This window comes from Protobothrops mucrosquamatus, unplaced genomic scaffold, assembly GCF_001527695.2.
Source record: "Protobothrops mucrosquamatus isolate PMUCROS unplaced genomic scaffold, P.Mucros_1.0 scaffold2033, whole genome shotgun sequence".
NCBI lineage: Eukaryota > Metazoa > Chordata > Lepidosauria > Squamata > Viperidae > Protobothrops > Protobothrops mucrosquamatus.
Genome location: NW_015388141.1, coordinates 178703 through 193464, shown reverse-complemented (window position 1 = coordinate 193464; position 14762 = coordinate 178703). Strand labels below are relative to the sequence as shown.

At 37.0% G+C, this 14762-nt stretch overlaps 1 protein-coding gene across 1 annotated transcript in view; it reads right to left on the bottom strand.

The window, feature by feature from the left end:
* ROCK2 (Rho associated coiled-coil containing protein kinase 2) overlaps positions 1–12837 on the bottom strand; it is a 54432-nt gene extending 41595 nt beyond the window's left edge. The window contains exons 1-4 of the mRNA XM_015823890.1: positions 12761–12837; positions 11286–11386; positions 9672–9809; positions 7656–7916 (exon numbers count right to left, since the gene is read on the bottom strand). Of these exons, the coding sequence (XP_015679376.1) occupies positions 7656–7916; positions 9672–9809; positions 11286–11351 (465 nt within the window). The 5' untranslated portion in view covers positions 11352–11386; positions 12761–12837. The remainder of the gene's footprint in view (positions 1–7655; positions 7917–9671; positions 9810–11285; positions 11387–12760) is intronic.
* Positions 12838–14762: the final 1925 nt, after the last annotated feature.

Below are 14762 nucleotides of genomic sequence, written 5' to 3'. Positions count from 1 at the left end.
TCCATTGCTTCACAAAGCTTTGCATCACTTTCCTCAATAAATTAATGGTCACATTTTTCCTTATTTGTTTAATTGGGTTCTCTTTATAGGTAGTCTTTGATTTACTTTGTTCAGTGACCTAAGTTACAACAGCACTAAAATAGTGATTAATGACCATTTTTCGCACTTACAACCATTGCAGCATCCCCACAATCATGTGATCAAAAATTCAGATGCTTGGCAACTGGTTCATATTTATGGCAGTTGCACCTTTTGTGACTTTCTAACAAGCAAAGTCAATAGGGAAGCCAGATTCACTTAACAATTGTGTTACTAACAACAACTGCAGTCATTCACTTAACAACTGTGGCAAGAAAGGCTGTAAAATGGGACAAAACTCACTTAAAAACTGTCTTGCTTAGCAATGGAAATCTTGGTCTCCCTTGTGGCCATTACATGGACTACCTGTATCTAGTTTTAGGATTTGTGTGGAGAACAGACCACATTTTAATCTACATTTATGCAGAAATATTGAAAATTCAGAAAGGTTCACAAACTTCTAAGCACTACTGTAAATAAATCATAATTAACGGATTGGAAATTCTGATTGCCTTAACATTACTGGAAGAAGTTATTCAAATAATTTAAGCTCTTTACAATGACTTCATGTAGACAGAAGCCTGGAGGTTAAATGCTACCCTCTCTTTCTTCATATCCAGAAAGGTTAGAGATAAGATTCTTTTGTGTCTGATACTAATTAAAAGCCACTTTAAAATATGGTTAATTTTAGTATACTTAAGTTAACTGTAAACCTTATTTAAGAAGCTATGCCGTGTTTATAATACATAAAATGCATAAATATTTTCTAACCAAAATTCTTAAAACAACAATAATATTTTTCCCCCTGACTGGGGGATACATTTTTATTTAAAAAAGACTTCAAGAGCTCAAAAAGCATGTGTTATAGCTATATAATTTCACTGGAAGTCAGGCACGCCAATTATTGGTTAGTTTTTTCACCTGTAAGGGTTAAAGTGTGACAAATTTCTTATGTGGTTAAGCACACTAATTTCGCAACCACATAACTGGGCAACGAAACTTGCTTCTATATTTCAGCAGCAGAATCTGGAGATGTTCTAAGGAACAGAGAGAGAGAGAGACTCAAATGGAGTCCACAGATTCGTAAATCAGGTCTGGGCATCACAAAATGTTGGCTGCCCTCCCCCGGTCACAGGATGCATTTTAGGTGCTTGCAACCTATTCAAATTTATGACCCATTGCCAAGTGCCTTGCAGTCATGTGATCGCTATTTGCAATCTTCTCCGTTGGCTTCTGGGGAAGCTGGCAGGGAAGGTTGTAAGCGGAGGAATTCCACTTTCTTTCAATAGCATCCTCCTCCTCTTCAGGGGAGAAAATGCAGCTAAAGGCTCTGTGTCTCAGTATTTCAGAAAGCTAAGACTCAAGAGCCTCTGGTATTTTTTCCTCCAGAGAGCAGAAGTACACTAACAAAAGAGATGGAAGGAGAAAATACTAAAGCAGGGCACTGAGAGAATGGAATGGGAATGGGAATGGGGTAGGATAGGGTAGGGTAAGGTAGAGTAGAGTAGAGTAGAGTAGAGTAGAGTAGAGTAGAGTAGAGTAGAGTAGAGTAGAGTAGAGTAGAGTAGAGTAGAGTAGAGTAGAATAGAATAGAATCTGGAAGGGACCTTGAGGTCTTCTAGTCCAGCCCCCTGCTCAAGCAGGAGGACCTATACCATCTTAGACAAGTGACTGTCTAGCCTCTTCTTAAAAATCTCCAGTGATGGAGCACCCACGATTTCTGGGGGTAAGCTGTTCCACTGGTTAATTGTCCTCACTGTCAGGAAGTTTCTCCTTAATTCCAGGTTGCTTCTCTCTTTGGTCAGTTTCCAACCATTGTTTCTTGTCCTGCTCTCTGGTGCTTTGGAGAATAATGTGATCCCCTCTTCTTTGTGGCAGCCCCTCAAATACTGGAACACTGCTATCATGCCTCCCCTATTTCTTCTTTTCTTTAGACTAGCCAAACTCAAGTCCTGCAGCCGTTCTTTGTATGTTCAGAATCTGTGGCATTTTCTCCTCTGGGATCCACCTCTTTCATTAGTTTCGTTCACCTCTCTGGAGATGAAAAGGCTATAAAAGCTCTCAGCCTCAACACTGAAAAACTCACGTGGAGAACCTTTCAGAATGTCAGTTTCCCCAGCATTTTTCTCTCCAGAGCAGAAAATGCTGGCACATATCATCGTTTTCATGATAATTCGGAAGACTCCTCCGAATCACACAAGAGATTTAAGAGAAGGAGCTTCCTGAACCATCGCGGAATTCGGCCTGCAGGCAGGATGGAGCGAGGCAATGAAAAGGTAAATGGATCCATGCATGGTGGGGTGGCGAGAGGGGATCCAAGCGTTGGTGGGGGTAGTTCGGTGACGCATCCCAGCCCACTGCAGGTTTCCATGTGCCAGTGGGCACCGGACCTGAGGCATGCATGCAATGGGAAGAGCTTGGATTGCTGTTGTTGAATAAAGCAGTCATGTAGGTGCCTCATGTAATGACTGTAACAACTTAGAATCAAAATTCCAGCCTCAATTGTGATCATAAGTCAAGGACTACCTGTATTTGCACACATTAGCATCACCTTACCAGCCATTATTAAATTAGTTAGAGGGAGGCCTATCTGGGAAGAGAGGTAAGATTCTGCATCATTTTACCATAGTGTTTAGAAGAGTCTAGTGAAAAACCTGGAAAGAATTATTATTATGATTATAATCAAAACTTATCATAGCAGCCTTGTATGTATTTGGGGCTCTGCGAAAAGTATTTTAGGAAAATATGAAGCTTTAATAGTTGGCCATGAAAGGGATACAACAAAAGAATTGTACGGGTAAGACAAAGAAAGGCTCAGGTGACAAGAAGTTGTACTTTAAATGAAACAAGTTTACTCATTTGCATACACACACACACACACATATTGTTAGTTTTTCAATGGAAGAATGAAGTCCAAGTCTAAACAAGTGTCAATTCTGTATGTTTTACTTTTCACCTAGAACTGTCTCATGGAACAGCCTGAGCCAAAGGAAATGGTATAATGTATTCTATTAGAGGCAGAGGGACTGCTTATATTTCTATCAATACGTTAACCATAATTTAGTTCAAAAGTTTAAAATAAGCTTGCAGAAAGAGGATCTTCTCTAATTAGGACTAACCAATTAACTGTCCAATGTACAAGTATCCTTATCTATTATTTTCAACCTGCTTTAGCAGTATTTTTTTTAATAAACCAGTAGCTGTACTAGTCATGATGTTTTTATGTACTGTACTTAGTTCATTTCAAAATCAGTATAAAAATATTTTTCCTCCGAAATTTTAATGCATGCATACTGTTCTCTGATCTGTGGAATCATAACTTCCTTTTAACAAGGTCAGTGATAAAGAACTATTAAATATATAAAATGTTTGAAGCGTTTATTGGAGATTAAACAACCTATTACTCACTGAGTCATTGTTTCAGAGAGCTTTCCTTCCCAGATTCCTCAATGCCTTCAACAATGGCAGATATTTTAATGTACTAGAAAAGTACTTCAAAAAAATTCATGGAAATATTCAGTGGTGCATTTGCCTTGAAAGTAGTCCATGTTGAAATGTTTGTGCAGTCAAACATCAGGAGTTGACCACAGAAAATGTTTTATGGCATTTTCCAATGTGACATTTTATGTCATGTTTTATAAAATTTTACTGTGTGAAATGTTTTATTCCACAGGGCTGCTCTACAATGCACAATTTCACCCAACTGAACATTATACACAAAGAATTATGGGAGATTAAAATTTAATGCATTCTCTCATAGGACAGGAAATGTTTTCACAGTTGATAGACATATTTCTGGCAACCTAGATATACACAAAGCCCAAAGGATGGGATTTCTGCTGATTTGGAGGGGGGAGGTGTTCATATTTTTAGATCTGTTAAGCCTTTCCAAGTTTATGTCTGTTCAATTTTTTTTTCCAAAAATGGCATGATTAAATATTTTAATAATTTATAAAAGCAAAAAAGGGAAAGAAAAACCCACCCATTGTATAAAGTTCCCTGATTGCTTTAGAACAATGATATCTACAAATCAAAACTTACATATTCTACTCTACCATAAAAAGAATTTTTTTTTATTCCAAAAAGACCTATTTGGTTAATTTTAAAATAAACCGAAAAGCCACTAGGGGATGCTAAGGGCTGCTTCTGAGTAGGAAATACATGGTAGATACTGCTTTTATTAATCAACAAGCATTTATGAAAGAGATTTTTAAAATATTGAAATCAGCTCTATGTATATTTTTCAATATCCTTTCTCAACCTGTTGTTCTTCCACACATACATGTAAGAACCTTGATAAAAAAATCATATCCATTCCACAGGAAGAAATCACGGATTGAAGAGAATTCTGAAAAGCAGAGCAGATAACCACAGAGGAATAAAGAGCTATCAAATAGACCAGCTCTTCGATAATTCCTCTCTCAGTAAGGAAAGGACCTGAAATCACCCATAAGTACTTCAGACAGCTGCTCATCCTATGGCAACTGCCCATTTTAGATGAATTTAAGAGCTCTGGAGACAAGGGAATAGCCAACTTGCTCGAACTTCCTTTTCTTATCATCTTTAGCAATTGTTAATTGTTTTTCAGCTATTAGAAAGCTTTGAATGATCTCTGTTATTATTTTACTGCTAGTTGTTAAAATATTTGTTACATTATTTTCATATAAGGGCTCAATGAGCTGATAAATTTGGGATTCTGGCCTAGTAACAAAAAAGAATTTCTCTTATTTACAGGTGAGAGTTTGCTCTATATGAGAAATGTGTTATTGTTGCTTTAATCATCATGAGCAGCAATAACTGTTTCCCTTAAGTCAGCGGCCCCCAATCTTTTGGGTACCAAGGACCGGTTCTGTGGAGAAAAGATTTTCCACGGACCGGAGGAGGCGTGGTTTCCCGTGCTGCCTCCATCCTGCAGATCAGGGTTTCGCTTGTTTGCGCATGCTGGTTGCAGGCATGCCATGGCCCAGTGCCAGTCCACAGACCGAGGGCTGGGAACCCCTGTCTTAAGTTATTGCTGCCTGTAAAATACAACTGGGCCTGAGCATGGACATGAGCATGGGGAAATGATGTGTGTATCAATCCTTTTAAAGTGTCCACAGTACACAAACTATTGATTTAGAGTTAATGCACCCACTCTTTAGTTTGATAAACTCCACATGATGAGATTAAGATATTCTTACTAAATAACCCAATACCCAGGTGTTTTGAAGGCAATAGTAAAATTTCTATTTGTAGCTTTAGCTTATAGGAACCATCAGGACCCTTGTAGGCAGTTTTAACTTTATAGGGATCCTCAAATAAATAGAATGCTGCATTTTTTTTTAAATTCTATGACTTAGTATTGGAGAGTAAATAAATATTTAAAAGGAAAAAATCATATTCATAACGATTCAATCAAAATACTATTCTAATTCATTAGTGCTACAAAAATTTAGCTACCACTAAAATGGTTTGTATCTTTTTGTGACAGCTAGTACTCTTGCTACATTTTGCAGTCCAAATATGGTAGTCCTAAATTAACTGGTGAGGCTCTCATGTTAAATGTTCCTAAATGTGGAACTAATAAAATTGAACCGAATCTAAAAAGATAGAGAATTCCACTTCAGCTCCACACTGAATGTCATCTTAGCTTTATCATCCTAGCAGCTTCTCTAAACTCACCCTGATTTGTGTTCTTGTAGGAATACATTTAAAAGTCTCACTGCCTGGCCAATTGTATTAATACAACTAAGGAAAGTGGGCAGAAGAAAAAATGGGGCGGAATGGAAGAAAAAAAGAAGAGACTGCTGCTGCCACAAACAATTTAGAAGGCAGAGACTCTACAACTCATCCAAATGCCGGCAAACTATCCATCGGTGTTTTTTTCCATGAATAGAAATATATATGTAATATGAATATATTTTTCCACATATATGGAGTGGCGGATATAAACAACATTTCTATTCTACCAGCTGCCAAATAATTCATCCTCACTACACTCTGAGGTAAGTTTGTATGGAAGAGAATGACTGCCTTCAGTTATCCCCTAATTTTATGGGTGACTAGACATTGCAACCTGCATCACTCTAACACAGACATGTCAAACTTGCGACGTCATGTGATGTCGCGCGACGTATCGGAACTTTTTCCTCATTGCCGGCAATGGGGTGCGTGCGGTTTCCTGGTGATGCGTCCAGCCCACGGGCCGGCAGTTTGACACCTCTGTGTCTAACACATCTAGACTAAGATGTTAATTACTAGACCACATTGGCTCTGAATATAATTTTTTAATCACTAGAATTAATCATTTCAAACCATTTCAATGTGTTGGCAATCCTAAACAGAAAACTTATTCAGTAAGGAGCATAAACTATGGTTTCAAGGACTACATATAATTTTTTGTGTATTCTCCCCCTCCTCCTGCTTCCATCTCACTATACTGTAGAACTCCTTACATTTGACAGGTTCCTTCTGAAAATAAGGAAAGCCTGAAAAACAGCTACAGATCAAACAATTCTGAAAGAAACCTAAGTGAGAAGTAGTGTTATGTGCGATCACTACATCATCACAGAAATACTGCCTCTTCTCAATGTCATTATTCTTTAGGGTATTCTGAAAACTAGTAATAAAAGAAAGCAGAGTATTTGATAAACCTTTCCTTACAATCAATACTGACGGCATAACACAGTTAGAACTTTACAGCATGGTACACTAGAGCACAGCAACATCCGCCTTCCTTCAACAGATTAGGATTACATCTCTATTACCTTTACTTTTTTACATTTTGTAATCCTGCCTTTATTGTTCTTATAAATAACTTAAGGCAGGGAACATGCCTAATACTTCTTTGCTCTTCCTATTCAACCCACAAAAACAAACCTGGAAGGCAGCTTGGCCTGAGAGAGAGAGTGACTGGCCCAAATTCATCCAGCTAGTTTTTCATGCCTAAGGCAAAACTATAACTCTCCATCTCCTGTCTTCTTCATCACTAGGCCAAACTGGCTCTTTGGTTTTATAAACGTGAACCACAGAACTATGACCTAACTCATCAACTTTATACATCTGCCCATCAACTTCACTTCTCTTTTAGTTTTCAAAATAGACGATTACATTATAATACACTTCAAATTTTCCAATCTCTCGAGAGCAGGTGTGAGACTGAATCGATTTGCAGTGCAGAATGCTATTCCAAACCAGCAGTTCAATCTCAATTTTACAAAACAAAACAAAACAAACAAACAAGCAAATGGAATACTGAGCAAGTACCTTAAACCAATCCCAAAAACACATCACGTATTAGAGACAAGAAACAGAAAAGTATAATTTTAAAATAGAGAAGTTTAATTTACTTACTACACATAGAAGGCAACAGCTAAGAAACAGTTGCTTGGTTGAAGAAACCAAGTTAATTCATGACAATAGTAAGCAGTGATTCACAAATCTTCACAGTAAATATCTCAACCATTACGCTATGTTCAATATTAACCATGACATAATTAAAATCCTTTCACTAATATTCATTTGCTGCCCAATTACAATGAGGTTCTTTGGATGGTACACACTGTTTTTGAAACAGACACAATGACCCAGATACTTACGTCATCCATTTTCATACAAGTACCAAAATCTGCAAGCTTCAGATGTCCGTATTTATCCAAAAGCATGTTATCAGGTTTCACATCTCTGTGTATCAAGCCCATGGAATGAATTGCATCGAGAGCAAGGACCACTTCAGCTGTGTAAAATTTGGCCCACTTCTCAGGCACATCATAATTGCTCATGAGGTTGACAAGATCACCACCTGGCATGTATTCCATTACCATGTATAGGTATCGGTCATCTTGAAAGGCACTAAAAAGCTGTTTCCAAAAGAAAGAACAATTCTAAAGACTGCCAACGTGTTAAACATTCAGCCAAATACACACACTGAATTTTAAGCTTTTCTCCTTAAGCTTCTAAAAAAACAGTTTTAATAAGGTATGCCCACTGTTATAAGAGTTCCAAAATAATTTAGTTTAGTTTAGTTCAATGAAATAAAGGTTTTATGTGCCATTAAACATTTCAGTATAGCATTATCAACAAGTTTCTTCCCTCTATGTCAGGGGTGTCAAACTGCCGGCCAACGGGCCGGACGCGTCACATGGAAGCCGTGCCCATCCCATTGCCGGCAATGGCAAAACCGGCCCGATACGTTGCGCGACGTCACATGACGTCGCGAGTTTGACATGTCTGCTCTATGTAAAGCAATAACTACATCTATCATTGCATAGGGTGGAAGGTGACAGCCATTTAGAGAATTATTACCGCGTTTCTCCGAAAATAAGACCTACCCGAAAAATAACCCCCAGCTTGCTTTTTACACATGCGCCCAATATTAGCCCTATCCCAAAAATAAGCTCTACTTAAGACCCCGCCCACTCCATTGCACCTGATTGCACAAGGTGGGGCAAGGCACACGGGTAAAAATCAAGTTAGGGTGGGGATGGGGGGGAGCTGTACCACACAACCTGCACCCACTTACTTTAGGGACAGTTGCAGCTGGCCTCCCACGCCCCGACCATCAGAGTCCTTCGGAAAGGCCTCTGCAGCCAAGAAATGAGCTCCGGATTGATATGCGCGATGCCCCCTGGCCTCCATTTTACTGTCAGAGGCCCTTCCTGAAGGCCTTTAATGGCAAAACAGAGCCCGGGGGCAATGCATGTGAGCGGCAGCGAGCAGCTGCAGAAGAAGTGGGCCGTTGAGACGAGGCAGATGTTGGGGCGTGGGAGGCCTGGCTACAGCGATCTCAAGGTAAACAGGTAAGACATCCCCCGAAAATAAAACCTGGTGCCTCTTTTGGAGGCAAAAAAAAGTATAAGACCAGGTCTTATTTTCAGGGAAACACAGTAGATAAGAAACCATATTATAATTATGGCTTTCAGCATTATGTTGTAATACAAGATTCTTGTATATAGCAAAAATGTTAGATTTCTGCTTGTCCCAAGCCTTATTTTCTACTTTCCTAAGTAAAAATGTCACTTCCCAATTGACTTTACTTGTCAGAAGGTTACAAAAGACTCCAGGACACTGAAACTAATAAATATGAGTCAGTTGCCAAACATCTGGATTTTGATCAGATGACCATGGAGATGCTGCAACAGGCCTAAGTGTGAAAACAGTCATAAGTCACTTTTTCAGTGCCATTGTAACTTTGAACAGTCACTAAATGAACTGTTGTAAGCTGAGGACTACCTTCAATGGAAGGATTGTCTAGTGTACAGAAATGTATGCATTTAAAATCAAGGAATTATATAAACAGCATACTACCTATTTATACCAAATTCTAAAGTCATCAGGTATCAAATGCTGTCTAAATCTTTCTATTCCCCACCATCCAGTCAGAGCTGACGAAGCTTCTTGGGTGAGAAGCAAAACGTCTTCAAAGAAAAACAAGAAAGTCCAGTTGCCTCGTGAAAAAGCATCTTTGGGATAACTATGACATGGATGGCTGAAAATCTCCATAGACATCAGGTATCAAAACATAAAAATTGCTATTTCGCTTATTTATATTTTCCCCATTTATTTACATTTCCCTTAAATTACCACCAAAGTTTGTACACAAGAAATATTCATACCTGAACTACCCATGGACTGTTGGCAAAGGCCATTATATCTCTCTCTTCCCAGAAGAAAGCTGAATCTGACCTTTTGAGCATCTCAAATTTACTTAGCAGCTTCATGGCATAGGCTTTCTGCGTTATTTTATGGCGAACCTGTTAAAAAAGTAGTAAGTTATTTTACAGCAGAATTTAAAATAATACAGAAAGTTGGATATGGAGAACCAATAATAAATACCAAAGAACGGTTCTCTAAGCTTATCTGGATGCTGAAAGTCAACAGCTTTCAAGAAATAGAATTAAGAGACCAGAAACCTGAAGGGTAGAACTTTTAGAAAGAAAGTATGATTAAATCATCAGCCAAAGGGACTCCACTTTTACAGGAGGATCAGCCATACACACACACACACACACACACACACACACACACCCTATTTCTTTTAAAAAAGCAGTTATTACAAAACAAAATAAATGTCCATGATGGATAATCAGTGTTGGTACCATCATCAAGAAGTTGAGGACAGATCTAGCATCTAATTGGCACAAAAACAAAAATTGTTTTCGTGCCAATTCCTTCTATGCCTCCATAAGATGAAGAAAAGATGAGAGACAAAAAGACATTCTAGAAAAAATCCCATTCTTCAAGCCATTTATTATAGAACCACTGAAATGTTTCACACCCGTCTGTATTGCATATATATAACATTTATAATTCATAAGCACCAACTGTGTTGGCACCATCTTTAGAACAGAAACACTTCTGATGCTAATAGTCAGAATTTGGCTCTTTTCTATGACCAATTTAATTAAAGCTTCAAAACAGCTTCAATACATATGCATCTTTCAGACCCATGATTAAAGCATGTGGTTCATTCTGAAGAATTCTGGCAATAACTGTGTAGTATTTATATCTCAAAAACCTGCTATGTCTAATAATATCACTATGATTTGCCAATCTTCTATATAAAAATATAAAAGAGCCTTGCTGAATTTGACCAGTCTTCTCTTGTCCAATAGTGTTTTTCCAGAATAGTCAACAAAACGCCAACAGAAACTGCAAAACAAAACAGAATCACACAAACACACCAATACTCTCTCATAACGGGATTCAATAAACCAAAGCGTCCATTACTGGAGATAATATGCAGTCATCATGACAAGAGACCACTAATTCCCTAATCATCCCACAATTTATCTAATACAGCAAGTTTGTTGGCCATTCTTAAATTTTGTAATGGATTCTATGTCAATGCACAGCATGAAGCCATACTTTCTTTTATCTGCCTCTCTAATTATCTAGAAATGTGTTTTCTTTCTTTTTTAAAAAATGCCCATTCACTATTCTGTAACCTTCACAAACCTTTCTGTTAACCCAATGGTAATCCATAATTAGTTCATACGTATCAGTACAAATTAAATATGCACTTCTGTTCCAATGCACATTATTTATATTTGCCTATATTTTAATTTACTTTATGTATTCATAACTTTAATTAAATTATTCTGAGATTACCCACTACCCCAAGGAACCTGCACCAAGCTAATATGAAACAGTGTGGTCATAAAAAAAAACATTATTCTTAAGAAAATTAATGGAAACCCAGTAGCTTTATGTTGATATTACATTCTTACCAGCTGTACTTCACCAAATGCACCTCTTCCAATCACTTTAACAACATCATAATCTTCCACTTTCATTTGAAGATCACGAATTTTTTGTACAATTTTTTCATCTGAAAAAGTTTAAAGAGAAATATTTGTGCTATTAAAATATTCACGAAAGATAATACACATTAAGCCACTAACAATACAGAAATTTAAGACTAGTAATTACAAATGGCATGGGCCATTTAATCTGCAGTGTCAGGTTGTATTTTCAGTGCAATGCACAAAGAAAACAGATCCTTTTAAAAGGTACAGTGCAAAGTATTTACCTTTATAAAATAAGAAAACACAGGTCTTAAATCCATAAATACAGGTAGCCCTCAACTTATGACCACAACTGACCCCAAGATTTATTTTGTTAAGCAAGACAGTTAAGTGAGTCGTGCCCCATTTTGCAACCTTTTTTTGACAGTATTATTAAATGAATATGAAGCTGTGAAGTGAATCATATGGTGGTTAAGCAAACCTAGCTTCCCCCATTGACTTTGCTTGTCAGAAGCTCCCTATGAAGGTTGCAAATGACAATCCCAGAACCTCAGAGCGCTGCAACTGTCATAAATACACGCCAGTCGCTAAACACCCAAAGTCTGATCGTGTGACTGTAGGAATGCTGCAACAGTCATAAGTGTGAAAATTGGTCATGTTACGGTTTTCAGTGCCGTTGTAACTCCAAATGGTCATTAAATGAATGGTTGTAAGTAAAATAGCAAAACAAAATAAAACCATACTCATTAAAACAGCATTGGTTAGTAATTTTACGCACTAAAATCAGGGACACTTTAACTATGAAATTTAGCTTGTAAGAAAAGTTAAAGTACTGTACCTTAAAAAATCATATTTTAACTTTTTTATCATTGACCCTTGAAATCAAATCATACTATTTCGGATTTTCCTCCCCCTTCTTCAGATTAGTCTTGACTCCTGGCAACTGCCTGGACAAGTCCATGCAGCTTTCTTGGCAAGATTACCTTTCAGAAGTGGTTTGTCACTGCATGTTTTTCAGAGCTGATTGTGTGTGATGGCCCAAAGTCACCCAGCTGGCTTTGTGCCTGAGGCAAGACCAGAATTCACAATCTCCTGATTTCTAGCATACCTTTAACTACTACACCAAATGGTTTTCCCATTTTGTTGATAATTGGAAGTGTCTTGGCGACGTTTCGACGAAGTCCCATTCGTCATCTTCAGGCTGGTGTTTTCGGCTTCGTGCTTCTAGGAGCAATGAAGCACGAAGCTGAAGACACCAGCCTGAAGATGACGAATGGGACTTCGTCGAAACGTCGCCAAGACACTTCCAATTTTACGCGGGAGAAAACCCGAATAACCAAAGACATGTATGTATGTATGTATGTATGTATGTATGTATGTATTCTCTTCATCTATATAGGGAAATAAATATAATATTCTTCATCTACATAGGGATATTATACATAAGAAAAACTTACATCTGTTAAGGAAATTATCTATGTTTTTGTTCTTCCTCAGTGCTGGATAATCCAGATCAAGGACTAAGGAATTTAAACCATCCTAGAAAAAAAGAAAAAAAAAGGGGGGGGGGAAACAAAGGAAGATTATTTTAGAAATGTCACCTTTCCTTAACCCATGAATATATGAACATATATAGAATCATGAGATGCCAAACACAAAAGCTTCCCATTTGCATATGATGTTTATCCGTATTTTATGAGCAAATCTTTTAGAATGGTATTCATTTTCTTATATTTTACATAGTATTGTTTATTCTGCATTTCACTCACTATAGTTCATATTATATATACTTTAGGCTATCAAAAAATAAAATTATTCAACTTCTGATTGCGCAACAAAACATATCTTTCTTATCATCTTCACTTCTGCACCTTTTCAATTCTACCTCTTATGTATTCTGGCACAGATTTTGAAGGGCACTGGATGAAAATTGGGAATCAAATCTGCTGATGGACATCATTTCACTCCCAGATAGACACCATCTGATATATTGTCATGTTTACTCAGAAGCAATTCCTGTAACATTCAATGGGATTTAATTAGAAAATATACTCCTGCTGTAGATCAGGTTGGCCCTGACCCTGCTGGGTTTTTGTAAGTCTTTAAAGACTTGATTCTATATCTGGGGCTGGTCCCCAATGTGTGTAGGAACCTGTTTTTTTAATTAATGATAATTAAATAATTTAATAATGATAACGTATGGTATTTTCTCTGATGCTATGTATTTTAATTTTTGTATTATTGTATAGATTTTACTTTATTTTTTAACTTTTTTCACTATCCAGAGTCACTTGTGGTCATGGGGAGTGGGGTCATAGAAACTGAATGAATAAATCAATAAATTTATTGCTGTGTTTTCAGCCGACCCATTTCCAGTTAATGAGATTATTTCAGATTATGAAAACTTTAAATTCCATCCCATTTATTTCAGACACACAGCTGAAGCCTGTCTACATATTTTTGAATCTTCTCACTTTCACCTAAACTATCAGCCACTTTTCAAGGCTTGTTCATCTGTACATTTTATAAGGCTCCCCAACAACTCCAACATCTGCATCACTGATTTAAAAAAAAATTGAAAAGCATAGAGGGTTCTGGCATTCCATGACGTCTGGATCATTCCAACAGTGCTGGCACCCAAACATCTATCATGAACTCATTTTGTAGGAGACCATCTTTTTTCATTACATTTCATTCATTTCATTACATCCTCTTCACAAAAGGAAAATAAAGTTCCAGATCCTTTTTGACCATGCCATTATCACTAAGCACCAGCGCAATGTCCTGTTTCTCTACTCAGACAACAGGAAGTTGATCCTAGTTCTTTTAAATCTGGATATGAAATCATGCTATTCATTACAAAGTTCACATTTTTTCCTCCAAGTATCTAGCAGATTCGCATAAGGCAAAAGTAGCAAAAAAAAATAGTAAAGCCAATATAAATTGATTAAAGTATTTTTAGTTATGACATTTGTCATATTCATCCTGAACCATAACAAATATTCTTACAATCTCAGGTAAGTACATTAACTACTCTGATATAACACAAAAAAATAGGGAATTAAGTATCACCTAACTCAATCATTCTAAACTCTGCGCAGAAATTTGCAATTTTTTTAAGATTTTCCAGAAACAGGAGGGTATCCATATTATTCTTTCAAAGCAAAAGTAAAAAACAAAAAGGGGATTTTAAATGCTATCAATTAATTTTCATCTAAATTTTCACTCATAACCTAATTAATACCTGGGAACCTAATTAATACCTCTTCCCTACAAGACTGTGCATTCTTCTAATACTTGCATTTCTTTCCCGCAAATGAGCCATAACATGAAAGAAAATCCCAAATTCTTAGCCACACCACCTCCACAGAGAGCAAGATATTCTGAATTTTGTTAATAAATTATGTTGAAAGAGAACAGAATATTGTCCATTTTATGAGTCTTTATAATTAATTAATA